Source organism: Puntigrus tetrazona, chromosome 17 (assembly GCF_018831695.1).
Source record: "Puntigrus tetrazona isolate hp1 chromosome 17, ASM1883169v1, whole genome shotgun sequence".
NCBI classification, from domain to species: Eukaryota; Metazoa; Chordata; class Actinopteri; order Cypriniformes; family Cyprinidae; genus Puntigrus; species Puntigrus tetrazona.
Window position 1 is genome coordinate 4,824,019 of NC_056715.1, and position 24,202 is coordinate 4,848,220.

Sequence of the window (24,202 nt, forward strand, 5' to 3'; positions counted from 1 at the left end):
TCTATCTATCTATCTAGAGGACACCACGAATGTCATTCATATCATATTCACATTAATATTTAAATTAACACCTTTTCTTTTTACCTTTTCCTTTTCTCCAAGATTATTTCGCGTGATCACTTGCATGTCCTTCCCATGAACGCATGACATTAAAGCAGGTCTTGCCGTGGGAGAACATGTGTCTTGGTAAAGCCACCGAAGGGTGAAATATTTTCTACATTGTAGTGACACGCGGTCACGTGTCCGACTGGAGCGTAACATTCGGTCACAAGACTCGAGCACTGATCGTGTGCTGACAGCCTGTGTGAGCTTTCTGGGTTTCTGAGACGCTTCCCGGTCTCTGTTAGTAATGCCGGAATTCTGACCTTCATTATTGTATCATTCCAGTTCCAAAAACACTTCAGACATTATTTCATATGACGTAAAGCACTTGAATATGAAAGTCTCTAAATGACACTTAACTTTCTGTTTTACTTGCTCTCTGTCTCTCTCTCTCTCTCTGTTTTGGACAAAGGCAGGAAGGGAGTCTGAATGGACTATTTGCCAACGTTGCATAACCGAACATGTTCCCATGGCCAAATGTGTTTGGATTCCTCTTAAGGAAATGTATTAAATCCTAAGACTATATAAAGATAATTTCGCGAAACCTTTTTGGCGGATCAAGGAATGTAGAGGTTTAAATAGTTAATGATTTACCGGTTTAGTTGAGTAGACCAATTGCCTCAATTCCCTTCTCGCATGGCCTGAAGTATGCAGTTACGGTTTCATGTGACTAACCTTGCATTGGTTAATAGTTTTACTTCCATAAACATAGGCAAATAATTATAGAAATTAGCTTCAGGGCATTGTCACTGCCTTTTGTTGGCAGTAGATAAATAGACGCTTGGTCTTTGTGTTATTGTGCGCGGGATTCTGTCAATCTTTCCACTCCGTGACTGTTGCCAAGATTACATGTGCTTATCGCTCTCACCTGAATGACATAATGCAGGAAATTCAGATTTTTGGACTCCAGATGGATCTCCTTATTGGACCTTGGCCACCAATGCTGGGAGGAAACCAGTTGTTTCCTGCTCTGAAAGGAAGTTGTTACAGCTAGTGTGGCTTCAGAGTGCATCCTTTCCGAGGATTTCTGAGTCAGCTGCAGATGCTTTCCACTTCCCTGTTGTTGTCAGTAGGAGAGTTTGTTGGTTTCAAACATGCTTTGGCCCGCTGTTGGATTGGGTGTGTTGGTATTCGGCCGATCCTTTTGACTCAGCAGTGCTTCATAAACTTTCAGCTGACCGAACTGCAAAACTTTTATTTGGACTCCGTTTATTGGACCGGAAGCTGCTTTAGCAACAGGCTGCTGCTGACATAGTGTTTGGAGGAATGCTGTTGCAGGTTCTTCCTGCTGTTTCTGTCAGAGGGACGGCTCTGGCCAAGCCGAGTCCCAAGCCAATCCCAGAGTTCAGCATTAAGGATGGCCCGATGGCATGTGGCCAGTGTGAGAGAGTTTTGCGCCAGTTCACGGAAGTGTCACTTGGACTATACAGCCAGTAATGTGTTCTCACTGGATCTTGTTCATAGACCATGGTTCTGTGTTTGCAGCCTAAACTTGACTTAAACTAAACATTTTCAGTGAGTTAAAAAAGGACCAAAAGTTATGTTTAATGTACTTCCCATCTTCAATATCTATATTTATTTTAAGTTATTTTTTTTATTTATGTGTTAGTGCATAAGAAAAAAAAATAAATACAAAACATGTATAACACAAAGTGAAATGTATATGTAGTTATATGGAATATGTTTGAAACAGTGGTGAAGAGTATGTGTATGTATTTCTGTTATGCATTTCCAAATATATATGTGAAACAGCCTATTTGTTCAAGCAGTTCTAGGTGAATATTTGTAGAGGAGAAAACAAAGAAGAAGAAAGAAAAGGGTATAATAAAATAAATTCACATCGAAAGGAATATGTAAATGGGTATATAAACAGAATAATGTTTTATTTACTTATTTAAATAATTGAGTTTGCCATTTATTCAGTTTGGTCCCATTTTTGTCACCAAATCCACTGACAGTATATGCCATATTTTGTCATCATCTGGTCAATTTCGCAAAATAATGCAAGACAGATTATTCACTATCTTTACTTATTACATGGCTACATACATAATTTGACATGAAATACGGATTTTTGTTTTTAATTATTTTTTACACTTGAGAAGGGTGGCATCTCATGATGCTGATGAGTATATTGCACTTTCACACTACAATCATTTAATAATATTTTAATTACAGATTTGTAAATAGTTGGTTAGCAATGCTATTGATTAAAAGGGATATTAATAAGATTGCCATATGGCTTCTAGCATGTGTAGATTTTTTTTTTTTTTTTGCTAATGTAGTTAACAGCCTGTCAAGGGAGATTATAATTTGATTGTCCTGAAATGGCCTTTAATATCCCATCTGAGGACGCGGGTCTGTAAAACTGCTTTTTGCTTTGAACTGTTTCCATTTCCGTGAGAACAGCAGTGGCAGATTTCAGGAACACTTTCTGTGTCAGAATGCTGGTTTGGTTTCAGTCCTCGAGCAGCATCTCCTGCTGTGAAATAAACCCCTGCTATTGATTTTAGCCTTTTGTTCTGCATAATCAGGATGACTGGGAACTCAATAGGTCACAAGATTGTCTTATTAGATACATCTTAGTGACAAAGAAGGGACAAACATATTTAGAGTAGCAGTTCTGTATGATATGTGCTTCATTTGATCAGTTTAATGGCATCAGTTTTTTAATATTTCAACAGCTTGATTGTTTTTGAGGTCATGCGGTACACAAGTAAACTTTGGTTCTTAAATTGCCTCAATGCGTTTTTTCCCAACAGAAAAGGACCTGAACACAAAATGTGTTGTGGAAATGGAGGGGAATCAAACATATCTGTACCCTGCAAACCTAGGAAAAGATTCCAGGTAAGTTCAATTAGAAAATCTGACATGCTATGTTAATACATTTATTCAGCAAGGATGCAATAAACGCTGTTCCTTTGACCTTAATAATAATAATAATAATAAGAACTAAAAATCTGAATGTTAAAATGATTTCTGCACCAATGGCTGCTGAAAATCTGTTTTGCCATAACATGAATAAATTACACTATGGAATATTAAAGTAGAAAGCAATGAAATCTGACAATATTTCACAATATTGCTTTTTGGTGAACACAGTTCTTTTAAAAACACTAAAAAGCTTACTGACACCAAACCGCACGACGGTGTAGATTCGCCAACATTGCGATTCGTTCAGAACAGCATACTACTAGTATGCAGAATACCCAATGACCTACTGCGTTTGCATGCTGCAGTGGTTACTGTATCCCACAATGCTTTTCACTCAACTTGGCTTCCTTTTCTAGAGTAATGAAGCGGAAGTAATATCTGCTGCTGCTTATTATGTCTTTTTCTTGACTCGTTATTTGATAGGATTGATCAGTGCAAAAAATGTCTCATCTCCAAGATGAAGAATCAAGGCAGCCAATCAGTTTGAACTCATTTGATTTAAAAGAACAGCTATATTTAGTACTGTTTATGATGTAACGGACACGCATTACCTTATTGCTTCAAACTTTTTTTTTAAACGGTAATATTTAACGTATACCAAGAAGTGTATACAGTTCCATTCCAAACAAGAGCAGCATTTGTTTCTCTTCCTTTCTCAATCAGATATTTAATGTTTTGGACACTTGTTGAGAGCGGGGGGGCTTTGCGAACGGGTGTATCATTGTGGGTTTTGGTCGGTCGGCTCGTATGATGGGGGCTGAGGGAGAACAGGAATGTGGACGTGCATTTCTCTTTAACGCAGCCTGCTGTTCGCTCCGTCCTGCCGTGTGTCGGGGCATAACTCTCCTCCATCTGACTTCCTCTCTTTTTCTCTGCTCCCCGTTGTCAAGGAAACGCAGAAGGAGGGTTAACCCTAGGTCATCCATAGCCGAGGAGCTCTTGTGTCTGGAAAAAGGGGAAAACACAAGCTAGCTTTAGCATCTGTCGGCCATAAACATTTCCTCTGACTTTTATGGCGGGTAAACAAGAGAGCGCAATTATTTTTTCTCTCTGCTTTTTTCTCGTCGTGCAGTGCAAACAAAGACAGAGGTTGAACAGGTTTTAAACTTGGAAGTGAATGGTTGAGCCGCCTGCTGCCTTCGCACAACAGACAGTTTAATTGCAGCGTTGAGTTCATGTGTCGTGCCGCGCTCAATCGCCGGCCCCGTTAATGGCCCCTGCGATGCAGATGCCTCAAATGGCAAGGTTCGCATGACCGAAATAGCCTTATTTATGCAGATTATTGCTGGCATTTCATATTAATTATGATCTGTCAGGTCCTGCAACACATTCCAGACCATCTTTTTCATGACGGCTACGCACGCCGTGTTTATATGTCAGTGTATATTCATCTTTTAGTCCTTTTGTGTGGTTGTACCTCTCTCTGCATGTCCGATGGCATCACATACTCGGGCTGAATGAATCTTAGTGCCTGTCCATTTGCTGTAATGAATGAAAATGACATTTGAAAGGTTTTGTTTGCAAGCAGCTCCTAGGGGTGTTTTGAATGGACTGAGCATTAAACACACCCAGGCATGAGCAATAAGTATCTTTACCAGAAGTATGTACATGCCTGGCAGATCGATGCATTTCTGAATGAATTTATGAATTATGATAGCATAGATTTAATGAAAAAAAAATCTTAAAGACCAGCGCTCGTCACTCCCCTAATATTTCAGGATTACTAATAGTATTTTGCAGCTGTGCCCTTTAGTGTAAGGCGTGTGTTAGTTATTATACCTAAATGCGCCGGAGAGACAGGGCGTGTTTTTGGCAGACAGGAAATCAGTCAGACATACAGTAGTCAGAATGAGTTCAGGTGTGTTGAACACACACTTCTAAAAGGAACCGTATTTGTGTAGAAACATTTTCAAAAACCTTCGATATCTTAAATGTTTTTAGATTTTTTTTTTTTTTTTTTTCCATGGAGTCATAGACACTTAGCCATATTAGTTTTGATCTTCTTACCTTTGCTATATGCAGTGGTAAAATTATTTTGATATATTTTTAATGAATTTTTCATTTTAAGTTGAGTTGTTAATCTTTTAAACAAGATAAATGTACTTTTAAGCAACACTGCATTAAATACGTTTAGTTTTTTTTTTTTTTAAATATATTTTGTGAGTATATATTTGTTATTTTTATTTTTAATTTTTTTTCATTCGGATGAACTTGTTTTCAACATGTACAAGTACATTCAGAAGATACAGATAGATGATGTATCTCAAGTAAATGTATCTTGTTTCAATATTTTAACTGGGAAATTGAACAAAAATATTTTAGATTTTTTTCTTTTTATAATATTGCAACAATTATAGATTTGTTCACTCCAATAATAGTATTTATGTTACTGTATACATGAGCGGATGATAACATTTTGATTATTAAAATAGCTCACTGCCGTTGTGACGTTCCCCTTTAATTGCTCTATTTAAAGCAGAATAAATTCTGATTGGCTGTCAGCGTTTTCATTTCTCATCAGCTGGAAAAAATATAATTCTGAAAATGATTCCAATTAAATTGTTCTTCTGTCTTTATAGATGTGTTGACTCTTCTATCATCATATAATTAGAATGCTTATTAAAATCTTGTATAAGACAATAGCTGTCATTCAATAATAATTGCATAGATTATTTGTATCCGTACTTTTTGCCTAATCCACATCACATGCATATGCACATAAGTTTGTTCTCAACCTCGTTTTAACATTAATGGATTTGGAGTATTCTAAATGAGCGGCATTACGCCTGAATGCATAAAACACTCCCAAACCAACGAAACCTTTTCTTAGAGCTTTTTGTCAATTCTGTAAGATGTTCTCACTTGAGTGCCAAGGGTGCAGCTCTCAAAACTAGTTCAAACACAATCACCTCTAATGAAGATCCTGATTACACACTCTCCTTAGCCAACTGTGCATACCTATATCTGTGTTATTCAGAGAAATTGTGCATAGCTTGGCATAGATCATTGAATCCAATTAGAACAGTAGCATTATGTTTTAAAAATGACTAAAGTCTAGATATTTTTCCTGTTTAAAACTTGACTCTTCTGTAATTGTATCATGTATTAAGACTGGCAAAAAAAAATGAAAGTTGAGATTTTCTAGGAATGATATGACTAGGAGTGTGATGCTACTGGTCTAATTGGATTCAATGATCTATGCTAAGCTATGCTAAAAGTGTTATCGCCAGACCCGGAGATCAGCTGAATGGATTCAAAAACGGTAAAACTCAACTTATAAACTCAAGGGGAGTTGGAGAATGAGCCTCTTTCCAAAAAAGTGTTCATTTAATTGTGCAGTTTTCATTATACCATTGTTGTATTTACCAGGACTCAGAGTCACAGTTGGGCATCCTTATAAAATCATTTCTGCATCACGTGGAAAACATGCTCTAGAGTGCGTCCTGTTGCCCTCTGCCTGTTCAAGAGCATTAAGTTCAATGCAAATACATTCATTAGGACATATCTAGTGGATCATAATTTAGGTCAAGGGTACAGAACGTCGTCTTTCTAAGTCACAAGCTGCGTATTTGCAAGCAACCGGAGCGGAATCAGATTTTTTTAAATGACTCGACCTCAGAGCCCAAAAGCTGAAGGGTGGTTCATGTGCGCCCGTGTGCACGGTCAGGTTGTCTTTCTGACTAGCCCGTTATGCGAACGCCAACCACGAGGTGTTGGACGGCATTTGGCACAACCCTCGGTCTCTGGCATACTCGCAGTGACAGCTGTCACCGTAGCGTACGTCAGTAACCCATGAGAAATCTGCAGTGGACCATACTCGTGGTTCATTCCTTCCTCCCTCTTGTTCTCAGACTCCAGACCCTGCAAGAATGCAGACAAAGACATAGGGATTTACAGTCCCGGCCTCGAGTCGACACTCCGCCTCGGAGTGGTCGATACACTCTCGAAGGAGAGATTGAAATGGTTCTCTGTAGGAAATGCTTTCCTCAAGCCTATTAGGAATATTAGGACAGTCTGATGAGGCATCGAGTGAATCCATTAACTAGCTCGAAATGAAATCGCAAGCATGTTTGTGGAATGCTTTCCGAGTTGAAGCCTGATTGAATGCGGCGGAATTAAATGCGTGTTTGATGTTGTTCAAAGACAGATTGAGGCCAGTGGCTTGTTTGCTAGACTGCAGACTTGAATCAACCACCACTTTTTAGCCCGTAAATGGAGGGGTTTCTCTCCGGTAGTGTCAATGTGGTTTTTATTTTCCGCCTGTGGTGCTTTGGTCTCGGTTTCATTTGTATACTATTATAGCACCAAACCAGAGTGGTGATTTCCTCATTGTTTGCAGCGCCAATGGAGGGATACAGAGAGTGGGGGAAGGGACGACACTGTTGACACAGTCTTTCATAGCAGCCTCCTCCCTTATAGACAGTTCCTTGGATAATAAAAAGTGCAACCTCCTAGCGACCGTTAGATGAACTTGCTGTTGTTATGTGGTAATAAAGCCAATTTTTTCAAACAAATGATTCAAAAGTGTTTGTCACAACTTTGCCACAGCGTATTTTTGTAAACATTTATTCATTAATTTTGTTTTCAGTTATAAACTGTTTATCTGCAGTGAACATATCAGTATGTTTGATATTTAAGCAAACAAAATAAGTAATTCCCCTTTAAATCACAATTTGTGATCAAGTCGGTAGCTAAGATGCAGAATATGTTTATTTCTGTCAACCAGATCTTTGCAGTGACGGGTTCAGTAATTTGGTTAAATGATTCTGTGATTCATTTGTAATTCAGTCATTCATTCCTAAAGGAGGCTGATAGTTACAATGGCTGTTTTGAAATGTAATTTATTCCTACAATTGCAAAGCTAAATTTCAGCAGCTGTTACTCCATCTTCAGTGTCACAAATTATTATAACATGCTGATTTGCTGCCTAAGAATAAATTCTCATGATCAGTATTAAAAAGAGTTGTGCTGCTTAATATTTATGTTCAAGCAGTAATGCATTTTTTTCAGTATTCTTTGATTAATAATTAGTTAAAGGTTGGCATATATTTTTCATATTTTTCTTTTTAACATTATAAATTAAATGCGTCCTTGCTGCATAAAAGGTTTATTAATGGCAAAATGAGTTATTGCAAACAGTAAAGTATCGTTCTTTCTAGTACACTTTTTATAAAGCTTGTTTTTTGCTGTATTCTGTATTAACTTGTTCGTCCAGCCCTTACTTGCAGATTTTTCCTGGTTTGGGGGAAGGGTCTTGTGTGAGCTTTGCTACATGCTGCCAAACCGTCACTCTCTAAATGAATGTTTTTGTGTGTGCGATTGGTAAAGAAAGGGAGAGTTTGCGTCTTCCCCGGCAGCTGAGGACTCTGTTCAGTCAGTGCTGCCTCATATCAGGAAGCTTCTGACTCATTCCCACAAAAACAATGTCATAAAGCAACGTACAGGATTACTCGCGAGGCTACTCGATGACATCATGAGAGAACTCGTGTGATTAACGGCACCATAGCACTGATCCCAGTTCTAGCTAGAGTGTCTCTCAGCGATTGGTCTCACCTGTCACTGAGGCATTTTTTGGGTAATAACAACCACATGCCTCACTCTCCTTTAGGGAGAACAGGCACAGGCTTAGAGGCACAGCATACGCATTTTTCATTTGTACAGTTGGCTCATGGACGATTCCAATCTGTGCAGATGTACAGGACAGCTATGTTTGGACAACACGGAGTGATACATTGTGGGTTTAGCCCAGCAATGTTTGGAAATCAGACTGGGAACAAGAGCAGCTGCCAGCTTTCCTTAGATTGTCATCGGGTTGTCATGGCCGCCGTCACTGGATGGTCAGAAACATGAAACTAACTTTGCTCTGATAAACAGAGTACCCATTTTATTTTCCCCAACTTACCTATATTCTTTATTTAAATATAATTTTTTTAATGCTGTCAAACATGTAATCACATAGGAAGTAAGATTTTGTTTACATAATATATATGTATATTTATGTATATGTAAATACACACACACATTCATGTATGTTTTCGAAAAACAAATGTAATGCTCATATATTGAATATATTTTATAATCTAGATTATAGGGAATATAAATATAGACGTAATTACATGTGAATATGTTTTCAAAATATTTACTGCATGCATATATAAAAATACACATATATATGCATGTATACATTATACATATACACTACATAATAAATATACCACAGCACGCATTATATGCAAACAAAAAGTTTTCAATTTAATTAGATTTTATTTGTATTTCTTATCAGATTATTGTACATTCCACAATCAGAACATTATTTTTCTAACAACATATGACATTGCATTGTCCATGCCCATCATCCAAAAGAAAACCTACTAAAATTAAGATTATTTTTAAGCAACATTGCATGAGCTAAAAAGCAGCCATGTAGCTTATTACCGGAACTTACAAACAGTTAAGAACATGCATGCTCTAAAAGGTGAAGACGGATAAGATATAGTAACATGGCTAAGTAGTGTCAATTATTTGAAATAATTAATTTCAGTACTTTGTCCATTCCGTCAGTTAGTATGTCATTGTATTTGTCATGTTGGTGAATCAGATATGATAAAATGTGACCAGGGGTATAGTTATTATAGGGCTTGCCAGATAGTACAAGGTCAAAGTCACTAGGGCTTGTAACAAGTGTTTGGGAAAGGAGGTGCCAGTGGCGAGAGCTGCGAGCATGAGCAGTAGTCTGGGTGTAGCGCACCAACCAGTGAACTCATTTGCCATTACACACATTCCTACTGCAAGCTACACCCTTGACTGAGGAGGTATGGTAGAGACCTCCTTCTCAAGAATTAGTAATCTGTCCTTTAGGTGTCTTGAAAGCATGTGTTATGTTCCTATGATGCATGAAATTTTTATCTGTAGCACGCAGTTTATGCCTTAAAGCGATGGCGAGATTTTGAGAAGCAGATAATATGGAGACAAAATCATTTTCTAAGAATATCCACGTTTATTTCAATCTCAGAACTGAGGGACTGTCACTCAGAAATGTTTATTTTTAGTATTACACACATACAGCTGTCTCCACAGCTTTCCGAATATCCGCCATGTGTGTTTGTCCACCCCGTTTGCCAGACCTCCTCCAGGAACTCAAGATGAAGCTCGGTCTGACACTTCCTTCAGGGGCCAACATCTCTCTCAGTTCTCAGCGTGGTGTGATGGGGGGACGTCATCGTGCAACTTATTATACCACAAGTGTGGCATGGCCTGATTTTAAACGACAAGCTGAGCCCGGGGTCGTTGGAACTGAATCCAGGCATATTTTGCCCCAGCTTTCCATTCCTCGCTTGTTCGTTTTCTTGCTGTGTAACTGCGTGGCTGTACACGCTTCGGTGATTTCCATAAGCTCTAGATTTTCTAGATTGAGATCACAAATAGGATTGCCGTTTCTGAAGATCATTATAGGTTTTTTGTTATATGTGCGCACGGCATGTATAAATAATTCCACATCATAGAGGTCCTCAGTTATTGTTAAAATAGTTAATTTTACACACATTTTTGGCTTATTGTGTATGATTCATTTGTGCACAGTCCTGAAAAGGATTTTGTCTTCAAATTTGGGATCATTATGTTTCTTTTAACCTTTTAGTGACTTGTACAGAAATCACCTTTTATCTGATTTTGCAAAAAACAATAATTAAAAATGCTAAAATTATTACTATAAATAAACAAACCATATAAGGGTTGATTTTTATTGGCCTGGCCATTTAATACATTTTTATGGATCTCTGTTATTTTTAAAGTTTTGTCAGCGCCCTTGTTGTTACTAATTTTGACATGAATTCAAATTTTTACACCAGGCATAAATATTGGTTATCGGTCTACTTGATCTGTAATAATCGGTATCCTCCTCGCTTCCTTAAAATTACATATTGGTCCACCCCATATATAAAGTGATTATCATTTGACTTGTTTGTCATGTATTCCAAGACAAATCTGTGCAAAATGACAGTTTTTTCATCATCATAATGAATATTAATATTTTATATATTAAATAATATATGAATATCTCAGAAGTTCATGGCACAAACAAATATTGGGTAAAATACTTGGATGTTTTATTTAAATCGATTTTTTTTCGCTCAATTCTATTTGTCTTTTTTGGCAGCTCGCTGTGGTTTGGAACAGGGCTTTGCATTTTGCATTTGTGGTTTTTAATTACCCCGAGAACAACAACAGAATTGAATTAATTTGGCCTGGAAAGGCACAGTGCTCTCTGAGCGATTAGGATCCTTCAATACGCTCCCACAGTCTGTCAATAATGCTTATATAGGTCATTGTGTTCACAGAGTGCCGTGCAAAGCCATTGAGGTGCCCTCCACAGATAACACAACTTTGAGTCAGGGCTCCAAATGCGTATTTACCCTGTAAACGGCAGGGCTTTCTCAGTGAGAGACAGTCTGTTTGTGTTCAGGTCCACTGAGCAAAGTACAACTGATGACATGGACTCACTCAGGATGTGTGATTGTGTGTAGAGCCGCTGGTTCCTAGTCCCTTTTGAGTGCGCTCATGGTGATGACATGCTATTTTGGTCAGCTGTGAGTCAGTGGGTCCACAGATTTTGGACAGTTTGGACAATTTTTTTGTTGTTGTTGTTTGTTTTTGCTTTTGAAGCTCGTCTGAACTTCCTGGAATGATTAAAGCTCAGGTGTTTTCAGAGAAAAATGTACTGGAATATTATACCCTGACAGGCAAAATTGGGGAAAAAAATGTTTCTTTTTGAATATGTAACTAAAAATGTGCACGACAGCAATTATTTTAAATTGTAATGAGATTTTGCAGTATTACTGTGTTTACTGCTATTTTGTCAAATAAATGCAGCCTAGATGAGCTTAACACAGAATAATTTTTATTTTTTTTAACCATTTCAGTTTTTTGGCTGCCAGTGTAAATACCATGCTAGAAATAGAACTCCCAATATTACCATAGCATTGAATCCTTGAATATGCACAGCGGTATTATATGGACTATTATGATATAGCATCCAAATAAAGCACATGGACTTTTTACTATATACAAAATCTTACTTGTCAGCTTGTGCTCTCCAGTGCAGCCATATTTTTCTAAAATGCATGCATAAGTTATTTGATTTTAAACAAGCTTTTTTTTTCTTCTTCTTCCTTTTTCCATATGTTCCCTCTCCTTGGATCGTCTTGCAGCAGGGGTCAGCCAAAGGTATGACCCTCATTTCTGTCTAAAATTAACATGCACAAAATACAAGTTTGATAGATAAAAATTGTTAATGTGTGTTTCCATTTCTTCTGTTCTGTCTTCCTTTTCGCAAGACCTTCGCCTATGACTACTGTTTTTGGTCGATGGATGAATCGGAGACAGAGAAGTTTGCTGGTCAGTTTCTGGAAACACTTCTTGAACAAGCTGCTTTGTTTTTTTGGTTCAATACCAAATATATTATCTTATGATGGTTCTTGCACTGGTGATGGTGGTGCTAGTGAGGATTAGTTTTTGTTTACACATCAAGATCATTTGTACCAACAAGGTTTTTTCCCAGAACATCTACAATGTGTCACCTTGAGGTTTTCAATACAGTTTCAAGTCATGACACTCTATCTTCAGGACAGAAAGCGATTTGATTCATGTTTTTTTTTTTTTCCTCATTTTCTCTCCTTCACATGATGAATCATTTTGAAGCCACAGTAAAGCCTATTTTTAACCTTAGTTTAATTATCATCTCCTAGTCATACATCACATGAAACGTTCTTGACAGGTTTTTGAAATTTACATTTCTGGATGTCCATTTTAATTATCATTGAATCATATTTTAACAGGCCAAGATGTAGTGTTCCAGTGCCTTGGGGAGAGTCTTTTGCACAATGCCTTTCAGGGTTACAACGCTTGTATTTTTGCATACGGGCAGACTGGTGAGTAATACTTTGTACGCAGTGACCTTTGCTCATTTTTTTTTTTTTTTTTTTTTAAAGCACTCTAAACATAACCATTCTTCTTTTGTTATTTGATTATTTATGTCATGTAACGAGTGTTTCTATTAAGTAACATGAGAACATGTAATTTCCCTCAGGCTCTGGAAAGTCATACACCATGATGGGTTCTGCGGACCAACCCGGTTTGATCCCCAGACTCTGCAGTTCTCTGTTTGAGCGGACCATTCAACACCAGCGAGAGGAAGAGAGCTTCACCGTGGAAGTCTCTTACATGGAAATCTACAACGAGAAAGTCCGGGACCTGTTGGACCCCAAAGGGTGAAGACTATCGTCTCATGTTTGATCTTTGAGCTTCACTCTGCTCTAAATGTCGATTTTTACAAAATGTCTTATTGTGTCCACAGGAGTCGACAGGCCTTAAGAGTGAGAGAGCATAAAGTTTTGGGGCCATATGTTGATGGTCTATCGAGGCTTGCTGTAGAAAGTTACAAGGTAACATAATAGGACAAAAATGTTTAATGGTTAAACAACATGTGATTTACACGATTAAACTTTCGCCTCCATTTTTTTTTAATATATACTGTCATTAGCTGATCATGTGGCTCAGTTATTTGGGTATGCAGTGGATGCTTAGCAAATCCTAGTACTGTAAGAATGTCAGCTCAGAATACAGTATGTCACTGCTGATGTTTTTGGTCCTATCTTAGTCATTCTAAATACAGCACAGAATCTGTAAAAAGCAGATTTAATTGGCGTTTTGCAAAATTTGATTCATGGTGTTGTGTCATTTGTCATTTATTCTTATAATTCTACTAAAATAAATTGAGTTTAAATGGGTTTAATTTGTTCAATGCTTTGGATTAACGCATTTTTAACCATTTTAATCCATTCTGTAGAATTCCAGAGATTCCATAAGTGATCAGTGTCGAACTGTTTAACTCTGTTCAAAACCTAAAAACAGGACTGTGCCTGCCTTATTTTTAGAGGACATATTCAGAACATCATTACTGATTTACCTTTTTTATTTTTTTTAAACAAAAAATACGTATGCACAAGTGTGGTGTATTTCTGACCTGAGATTCTAATCGTGTCCCTTCTCCTACCCAAAGGACATCGAGTCCTTGATGTCTGAGGGGAATAAATCCCGTACTGTCGCAGCCACCAATATGAATGAGGAAAGCAGTCGCTCCCATGCCGTTTTCAATATCATCCTCACACACACACTAAAGGATCTGCAGTCGGGGGTAAGGACACACTTACACACAATGTTCTAAAGCTGATTTTCATAGATCAAGATTTAGATGCAAGATAAAACAAGTAGAAAATCACGTAAATGGGTCACACCCTACACGCTTCAGGATTTCTTTTTATTTTTTAAGTCAACATTTTATGTTAGACAAAGTTTCTTGCATCGTAAAACTTATAATCATTACCGTTTTGCACCCTTAGCTTTTACTGCTGTACATTTTTAAACTTTATGTAAATTACCTTCTTTGTGATTGGCTAACCTTTGCATACCAGCATAGTTTGGTTATCGGGTTAGGTCAAGTTTTTGAATTCTGAATAAACATGGCTATGCAAATGTGGGTGGTCATGTCAATGTAATTTCAACTTTGCATCCGTGTTCTCTGATTTGCTAGTAGCTTTGGTATCGTAAATGGTCTGGGTGTCCTGTGTTGAGAGCATCGGTCTATCCTCAAACTCTCTTATTTGAAAAGAGCAAAGGAAACCTTGTTAGGGTAATTTAATTTGGGAACAGTCCTGATTCTTCTGTTTGATTAAAAAAAAAAAAAACTCAGACCTTGAATGTTCTTGCAAGGTGCTCATGAAAGGAAGCCACGTACTGCAGGAAAGAGAAGACTGAGGGATGAGTCATTGTGTACAGCCCCGATGACCTAATAGATGGATGTACTGAATGTTTTTAATCAGCTGATGTGGAGCTGTGATGGCACAGTCCAATGTTCAGTATCAAATGTTCTTCTTGCATTAGATTTTTTTTTTTTTTTTTTTTTTTTTTTTTTTTTACACGTCCCTTGCCTTTTTTTCCATTCGCTTTGGATCATTACTAGTTGTTTCCTATTTGTGATATTGCGTAAGTCATTTAATTTATGCATCTCCAAAGATCTTGCATCATTAAGTGCACTCTGGACCAAGTAAACCTTCCCTTATCGGCTTTATCACAAGCATGGAGAGAGCTCATGCAAATGGCAGGAAAATTGATGAATAAATTATAGAGTGTCCGAGTTTAGACGTCAGCTGATCTCCTTTTGCGCTGTCCTGGTGTCACTGTGCTTTTCTTTTGTGCCGTGTGTCACGGTCACCTGATTCGACTTGTGTCCAGTCCCTAATCTATAATTCATCAGGGCCTGGATTGTGCTGGCCTCTCAACAGGTGCAAGATCTAAACTTAGCATGTTGACAGTAAAACAGAGCAATGATAAAGTTTTGGCCTGCATGCACACAAACCCGTGCACCAAAGCCATCCCTTATGCCTGTGCTGTTTGTCATCTGAGCCATTGATAAGTAATGATGTGTGTATTTTTCCGGAGCAGTCATCAGTGCTGTCTTTTGCATGCTGTGGTTTTCCATGCAAACAGCGCTGTGGAGAAATGGGAGGCAGTAGGTTGTCTCTGATTTCCATAATTTTTTTGTATTTAAATCTGTGTTTAGCATATTATGGGAAACGGCTCCTTAAAATCTAGATTTTATCTTGACTATTAAATATTAAATACTTGTAATTAGATATAATTTACTCGATAGCAAAAAAACAATGTTTTAAGTTTTACATATTCATGATTGGATTAATTATTTGGTTTTCAATAAGCTCACAAACCCCTTGCAGCTAGTTTACAAACCCCAGTTTGGGGAACCTTTACGTATTGTAATGTTTTAGGTACTTCATGTTGTTTTTGCATTTTTATATTGATATGGAGTGAGATTAAAAATCAATGTGATAAATAATAAAGTCATCTAAAAGTGGTCTGAATATTTTCAGAAGATATGAAGTGTAATGGATTATGCTGCTAACTACAATTTATTTAATGTAAATTGGAATCATTAACAGATTACAGTTTGTAAGTAATCTACTCAGCTCTGGTAGTTGCTAAGATGTTTTGAGGTGTCAGTGTGTACCTTTATAGAGTTTTTGGAGTGGTTGCCATGACATTGCTATGTAATTGCTGCAGTTTTTTGAGAGGCTACTGCATAACTAGTTGGTTGTCTGGGTGTTACTATGACATTACAAAATAGTTCTGAGTGGTTAATGCTTTGTGGCTGCCATGTGTTTTACATGGTTTTCAGGACATTGCTATCCAGCTACTGTGGTGTTCTGAGGCCTTAATGGTTGGCTAGGTGATGGCTAGGCAGTCCTTAGTGATTGTCAGGGTGTTGCTATGTAGTTTACAAAATGTTATGAGGGACATGTGCTTTATTGTAAGGTTGCTAGGTTGTTCTGAGTGGTTGTTCAGGGCATTGCTATATGGTTTCTAAGGGGTCAGTAGCTGTGTGGTTGCTAGGGTGGTGGGTTTTAGGGAGTGTCTGTACAGTTTCTGAGAGGTTAATGGATAGCTATAATGTTGCTAGAGTGTTGCTAGTACTGTTGTGTGGTGCTAGGATAGTTTCTAAGGTGTTGATAAAGTTAATGCATAGTTATGATTATCTGAGTTTTCCTGAGTGGTTGTCAGGGTGTTGCTATGTGGATTTAAAGGTGTTAGTGATTATATGGTATGAGTGATTAATCCCATTTGTTTGCTACAGTGTTTTATGTTGTTTCCAGGGCATTGCTAAGCTGTTTCTAGGGTGTTCTGAGGAGTTAATGGATATTTTTGAGCTAGGGTTACTTGAGTGGTTGTTAGGGTCTTACTATGCAGTTTCTAAGGTGTTCTGAGAGGGATAATAAATGTTTTTAAAGGAGTATAATGTGTTCTGGGTAGTTGTTAGGGTATTGCCAATCAGTTTCTAAGGTATGTGGTTGCTATAGTGTTTTAGGTGGTATTCATGACATTGCTATGCAGTTGCTTAGTGGTTAGTGGATCGCTATAAGGTAGATAGGGTGTTGTGTCCTGAGTGGTTGGGAAGGCGGTGCAGTTTCCAAGGTGTTCTGAGAAGGTTAATCTATGGTTAAATGGTGGATGAAGTGTTCTGAGTAGTGCCAGGGTGTTGCTATGTGTTTTCTAGGGTATTCTTGATTATTTTCAGGAGGTTGTTTCCATATAGTTACAATGTTGATTATTATGTAGGCTATCTCTGTAGTTGCAAGACTGTTCTGAGTGATTGTCACTGCCTTGCAGTTGCTAATGCGTTGTAAGGGGCTCATAACAATGTTCTTGCAGAGGTCACACACATTTTTAGAAGTCTTAAAGGTACAGCAGCAAGAACAGCCTCTTCCTTCTAAAGGTCACAGAGAAGGTGTATATGGGTCATAAAGAAGTAACTTGAGTTAAATTAAAGAAGGGGAAAAAATTAAGTGCTACAAAAGAGCAGAATATGTCTCCTTTAAATAGCTGATTATAGATTAACAAATGAACTCTGGCTCTATATGATTGTGTATTCTCAGCCAATGTGCATGTGGAGCCTGAAGCCTTCGCAGCACAAGGACTCTCTTTGTTGCTGTAATGCACTGTAATCTCGGTCCAGCTCAGCCCCCTCCTTCCTAACGACTTCCCATATCCTCTCAGCTCACGCTCGCATCTCTCTGCCTCTCCTCTCAATTAAACCACATCTCTGATGCTCAAACAGGGGGATTGTGTACAGTAAGGTCTGATGCTGGGGCACATAAAGGAACTCCACCCCACATACTGCTCCAATGCTGTGCAATAGAGAGGAGAACAATGGATGCTTGTCTACGGCCCACTATAGCTTCTCTTGTCATTGTTCCTTCATAATATAGGACAGCTCACCAGAATTTGTCCAGCGTGGTCATTCATACACAAATTTAACATTTAAAGCCGTTTCCCTGGGTTTCTAAGGAGGACAAGCAGAGACAGGCTTGACAACCATGGAAATGTTCAGTAGTGAGGGATTATTATGTAGCTTTTTTTATTAGTTCTTGCCGCTGCTAGTTTACTTTTTATTTCCAGGATAACTAAGCGCCAATCATGGAAACATAAATGTAATGAGATCATGTGACATTCTGGAAAAAAAGTACCAGTGTATATTATGCGGTATGCAGTTTTGTACATGGTGTCTCTCATTTCTTTTTTTTTTTTTTTTTCTTTCTACAGACAAGTGGGGAAAAGGTGAGTAAGCTGAGTTTGGTGGACCTGGCAGGAAGTGAGAGAGCTGCAAAGACGGGTGCTGCAGGCGAGCGGCTCAAGGAAGGCAGCAACATTAACAAGTGTGTGCAACCTTGACTCATTCTGTATGATGCCCCTTTTTTTTGTCTTCATACCTTTTTTAAATTTAATGCAGAGTCTAGTTGATATTTTTCCCTATTTACTAAAACTATTTTTGACTTTAAGGAAGCCTGAGAAAAGTAATATTTTTTTTCTGCATTTGGACACACATTTTGTTAGAATATTAAATGCATTATATAATATAATATAATATAATATATTATATTATATTTTTATATAAATTATATTATATTATTTTGCTTGACTATTAAATGCCTATATTATATTATATTATATTATATTATATTAAATAATAATAAATAGTAGATTTTAATATATACTATATAACGTTACTTTATATTATACACTACTAAGAACAAGCACTGTGGAGAATTAATGTATTTGATAATTTTATTATTTTATTTATTGTAAATTATTTATTAATGATTAGTAATAATATAAGACAGAATTTTTTTCCTTCACTTTTGGAGTAAAATGTGACCTAGACATGTTTTTGTGAGATTTTCTTGCTTAATCTAGTCTCTGAATGCCTGAGTCATCTCTGAATATTTTCCTATGGCACTGAATTGAGGCGTTTCCTTTCTTGTTTGATGAGTGCTTTGCCTTTTACAGTGGACATGCCATGGAAAATAACTGTTTTGAAATAAGTTTGATCTTCTGTGTAGACATAATCTTCATTTACAGTGCGAAACCCACTAAGAATATATTTTAGTTGATTAAAGATTCTGCGTAGAAGAACTGTGAAGTTGTTAAATTGGCAAGATCTAAGGGCACAGTTTGTTCTGAGAAAGGTTTATAAATCTAGTGAAGGCTTTTTGCCCTGCCAGTGCATATTTCTGTGTATGAAGAGTGTATTTTTCCTTGATCTGTTTCTCTTCATTTATTATTTCTATCTTTCCTCTCTACACCGGACAGGTCTTTAACCACTCTGGGTTTGGTGATCTCAGCTCTGGCAGACCAGGGCGCTGGAAAGAACAAGAACAAGTTTGTGCCCTACAGAGATTCGGTGCTGACATGGCTACTCAAGGTATGAACACTCATTCTGTCCAGTAAACACCAGGAAGGGGATTTTCCACAGTGTTTTCTCCCACAGTGTTTTCCTGGATTTTCCAGTCCAGTTCCATCCACACACTTTTGAATGTATAATCTCTGGAAAGTGACCACTCTGTCAGTGCATAGATGTTTAATGTCCTTCTGGTGTAACCACAGGACAGTCTGGGTGGAAACAGTCGGACTGCTATGGTTGCCACTGTAAGCCCTGCAGCAGATAATTATGACGAGACGCTGTCAACATTACGCTACGCAGACCGAGCAAAGAGCATCGTCAACCACGCCGTGGTCAATGAAGACCCCAATGCCAGGATCATCCGGGAACTCCGAGAGGAGGTGGAGAAACTGCGAGATCAGTTGACGCAGGCTGAGGTATACATTTTGTACCATTTTCTTAGTGTAACATTGCAAAATGTAAAAAAAAAAAGAAATGTTGAGAACAGTGTTCTTCTACAGTCTATGAAGGCACCAGAGCTGAAGGAGAGACTGGAGGAATCAGAAAAATTGATACAGGAGATGACGGTCACCTGGGAAGAGAAGCTGAGGAAGACTGAGGAAATTGCACAAGTAACGGCAACAATAATTTGCACTGTTTTGTCTGGACTGTAATTTTGTTTATGTCTGGATGCTCTGTAGTTCACGTTCCATAACAGCATCCCTCAGACTCAGAAGAGGACACTAATGTTCTTCTCGCGTTGTTTTTTTTTTTTCTTTGCCTAGGAGAGACAAAAACAACTGGAGAGTCTTGGCATCTCTCTACAGTCATCTGGTATCAAGGTTGGAGAAGATAAATGCTTCCTGGTCAACCTCAATGCTGACCCTGCCCTTAATGAACTATTGGTTTATTATCTAAAGGTAATGCACAAACATTTCATTTTATTTTATTTTATTTTTATGATAAGAGGTTTGTATATTGTGTGTATATTGTTATGTTAAGTGTTATTATTTCTACTATTTATGATTACATATTATATATTATTCATGCTTTAATATAATTATTATTATAATGTCGTTTTAATGTCATTTAAAAAATAATTTTATGAAATATAAAAATCATATATTATAATATTATATGCTTATTTTTATTCTTATATATGTAATTCTCTTTTATTAGTTTTACAGAAAAAAAAATTCACTTTATTTTAAGGTGTCCTTGTTACATTGTAATTGTTAATTAACTGTATGTACTTACTGTATGGTTATATTTTGGATTCGGGTTTGGTTTAGAGTTACTTGCATTTAACTGTGCATAGTTTATTGTTATTATAATAGTACATGTACATGTAATGTGTGTAACAAGGACACCTTAAAATAAAGCGTTACCTAACAATATTCCAGTTTAATTTATAATTTGGTGCTTAAAAATGTGGCAACCATTATGTGATGATTTTGCCTGGATGTCATCAGATTGGTAACTACAGTTAATGCTGGGATGTTTTGCAGGAACACACTAAGGTTGGATCAGCAGATTCACAGGACATCCAGCTATGTGGAATGGGCATCCAAGCAGAGCATTGTGTCATTAACATCACACCTGAGGGAGCTGTCTTTCTCAACCCTTACAGAAACTCGAGGTAATGAATCGAGGATAGTAGTGTGGGTAAACCAAAATGCCCAATAAATGCTCAAAATCTATTATCACTTAACGGCAGGGCTTTTTTGGACTATGCCTATATAGTACATTTAAATGAGTACATCAAGTTCTTTTATCTAAAAGGTTTTGCCATATGTTAAAGGAATAAAACTAACAGCCAAATCGGTAAATAAGTAACGTGATGTTTCCTCTGTTACAGAACATGTGTGAACGGATCTCCAGTCACCAGCCGGCAACAGCTTCACCATGGAGACCGTATACTTTGGGGAAACAATCACTTTTTCAGGTCAGTGTTATTACACTAGACTAAAGAATGTCACATAGCTGCTTCCTGCATTTGTACGTGAAAGTGCAGTATGGATTCTTCATTTTATGAAGACTATATATTTGTGTCATCTTCAGGATAAACTTACCGAAGCGGCGTTTGAGAGGTGAGGAAGAGGAGGGTGAGGGAGGCAACATGAAGAACAGTAACAGCAGTGAGCAGCTGGACGGAGAGGGAGACACGGCCAGCGAGGTGTCCAGTGAGGTCAGCTTCAGCTACGAGTTTGCTCAGACTGAAGTCATGATGAAGGCTTTGGGCAGCAACGGTGAGTTTTAACCACAAAATGTATGGGATATGTGACTTAATTTTAATTAGTTGTGTTGGTTAATATTTTTGTGGAAGCTGTGGTGCTTTTTCTGGGTTTTTAATGAATAGAAGGTTCAGAAGAACAGCATTTGTGAGTGACCTTCTCTGTAAAAACCCAGCTAAAGTCATTTATTTTGTTATTTGGCTTTCACAGAGAGAGTCAAATTTATTTGAAATGGAAATCTTTTGTTACTTTATAAATGTCTTTACTATCACGTCTAATGCGCATAAAAGTATTAATTTTTACAGAGAATGTTACTGATCCTGAACTTTAGTGTAGCTGTAATAAAAAGCAAAACTTTGCTCTTATTTTGCATTTAAAGAAGCATGTTAACTCATTTCACATGTGAAAAGTTTAGCTTTAATCTTAAAGATACAGTAGCCAAAATGATGTGAAATATTTCTGTTTTTGTTGCCTGACAGACCCCATGCAGGCGGTTTTGCAGTCTTTGGAGCGCCAGCATGAGGAGGAGAAGCGAACAGCTCTTGAGCGCCAGCGGCTGATGTACGAGCAGGAGCTGCAGCAGCTGCGCAAACAGCTGACTCCAGACAGACAGAGCATGCAGATATCGCAGTCACAGCAGCCCTTGCAGCCGCAGTACCGCAGCTGGGAGAGACTGAGCCAGGGAGGGATGTCATCATCACCCAGCGCCCAGCACCGTCTGCGCCAGTGGAGCGAGGAGAGGTGAGGTTTCAGTTTTTAGTGGAAACAGATGTGTTTTGTTATATCGAGGTGAAATTTGGTACATTGGTGAGTTTGAAGTAACTCTGTTTTTCTGGTGACATCAGGGAGGTGGTGCTGACACGGAGCTTGAGGAAACTGAGGGAGCAGATCGTACGGGCTAATCTGTTAGTGCAGGAGGCAAGCTTCATCGCTGAAGAGCTGGACAAGAGAACGGAGTACAGAGTTACTCTGCAGATCCCTGCTGCAAACCTTAATGCCAACAGAAAGGTCAGCCACATCTTAGACCCATGTCAGGTTTCTGCAGGTCTTAAAAACTCTTTAATTCACTCTTCTTATAAACTAAAAGTTTAGTTCTCCCTAAAATAAAAATTCTGTCAATAATTACTCACACTCATGTTGTTCCGAACCCGTAAGACCTTCTTTCATCTTTGGAACTCAAATTAAGTTCCACAGTGACCTTCCACAGATGGCAACACAACTGAAATCTGCCCATGTTTAGAAACCTTGTAAATACATTGGTAAAACAGTCCATGTGACATCAGTGGCTCAACCTTTTTTTCTTTTTTTATATTCCACAATGAAAGCAAAACTAACAAAATTTACTCAACCATTCTTCTCCCCTGAGTTAAGTCTTTACTATACATGTATTTACTACATTTATTCACTACATTTACTAATATTAACAATTTGCTTATTAGCATGTCTGTTGGCTATAACATGTTGGCTATTTATTGTTACTTATAAAGCACATATTCTGCATGATCATATTCTACGTCTCTAATCCAATATCTAAACTTAACTACTACCTAACTATTATTTAACAGGAAATTAGGAGTTTAGGAGGCAAAAGTCATAGGTAATGGTTTAATATGTAGTGAAAACTGGACCTTAACATAAACGGTCAGCATATTTACATTTAGGGAACATATTGATACATTGTGTTCCTGTCATTTTCTTGAAATTGGTTTTAAAATCGTCTTGAATTTACCTTTCCTAAAAACTTGCAGAAACTCTATATACACAGGATAATGAGATAAACATTGGTGGTGCATTCATGTGAACTTTTTTGTGTTTGTGTGTGCAGCGAGACGCTGTATTGAGCGAACCTGCCATTCAGGTAAGGAGGAAAGGCAAAGGAAAGCAAATATGGGCCCTCGAGAAGATGGAAAACCGGCTGGTGGACATGAGAGAGCTGTACCAGGAGTGGAAGGACTTTGATGAGGACAATCCTGTAAGCTTTTATTCATCATGCACACTTTACTGTCCCATTAAAAATAAAAAGTTAACACTTCAGTGGTTCCTCTCTCCATCTCATAGGTGATGCGCTCGTACTTCAAGAGAGCCGACCCTTTCTTTGATGAGCAGGTGAACCACAGTTTAATTGGGGTGGCCAACGTTTTCCTCTCCTGTCTGTTCTATGATGTAAAGCTACAATATGCGGTTCCCATCATCAATCAGAAAGGAGAGGTGAGGACAATGTGTTCAGATCTGTCTGCAGCAGTCAGGCAAATATAATCAGTGGTTGGACTCGCTATGAAAATATTTTACGCTAACTGACTTCATTTCTGAAGAAAATTTCTTCCAGCAGATGAAATGGGATGCAAATTAAATCCAATGCAATTTCATCTGTGAAATTGAGTCATCATATAAAGCATGAGACAAACAGTTTATCTCCAGTGAAGTGTTGTTTACTTGTTGCTGATGTTAGGTTGCTGGGCGTCTGCATGTGGAGGTGATGAGAATGGGTGGTGGATTTGATGACAGTGTAGCCGGTGGAGACGACAGTGATGGAAGCCCAGACGGCGATGTACAGGAACGCAAACTGGTCTGTATGGTGAGTACTGATGGTCGCAGAAGCAGTTTTTGAGAGTTTTACCTTGTGATGTAATTTTTGTTTTTATATTAT

At 37.9% G+C, this 24,202-nt stretch overlaps 1 protein-coding gene across 5 annotated transcripts in view; it reads left to right on the forward strand.

The window, feature by feature from the left end:
* The window catches only part of kif13ba (kinesin family member 13Ba), a 40,315-nt gene that overhangs the window by 1,725 nt on the left and 14,388 nt on the right, over positions 1–24,202 (forward strand). For all 5 annotated transcript variants that reach the window (XM_043262498.1, XM_043262500.1, XM_043262499.1 and 2 more), the window contains exons 2-21: positions 2,865–2,949; positions 12,243–12,258; positions 12,369–12,429; positions 12,870–12,962; positions 13,121–13,301; positions 13,388–13,475; positions 14,093–14,227; positions 18,205–18,317; positions 19,252–19,363; positions 19,546–19,758; positions 19,843–19,953; positions 20,107–20,241; positions 20,830–20,960; positions 21,180–21,266; positions 21,383–21,570; positions 22,035–22,296; positions 22,401–22,563; positions 23,381–23,527; positions 23,614–23,763; positions 24,005–24,130. In XM_043262498.1, coding sequence (XP_043118433.1) covers positions 2,865–2,949; positions 12,243–12,258; positions 12,369–12,429; positions 12,870–12,962; positions 13,121–13,301; positions 13,388–13,475; positions 14,093–14,227; positions 18,205–18,317; positions 19,252–19,363; positions 19,546–19,758; positions 19,843–19,953; positions 20,107–20,241; positions 20,830–20,960; positions 21,180–21,266; positions 21,383–21,570; positions 22,035–22,296; positions 22,401–22,563; positions 23,381–23,527; positions 23,614–23,763; positions 24,005–24,130 — 2,597 coding nt within the window. The remainder of the gene's footprint in view (positions 1–2,864; positions 2,950–12,242; positions 12,259–12,368; positions 12,430–12,869; positions 12,963–13,120; positions 13,302–13,387; positions 13,476–14,092; positions 14,228–18,204; positions 18,318–19,251; positions 19,364–19,545; positions 19,759–19,842; positions 19,954–20,106; positions 20,242–20,829; positions 20,961–21,179; positions 21,267–21,382; positions 21,571–22,034; positions 22,297–22,400; positions 22,564–23,380; positions 23,528–23,613; positions 23,764–24,004; positions 24,131–24,202) is intronic.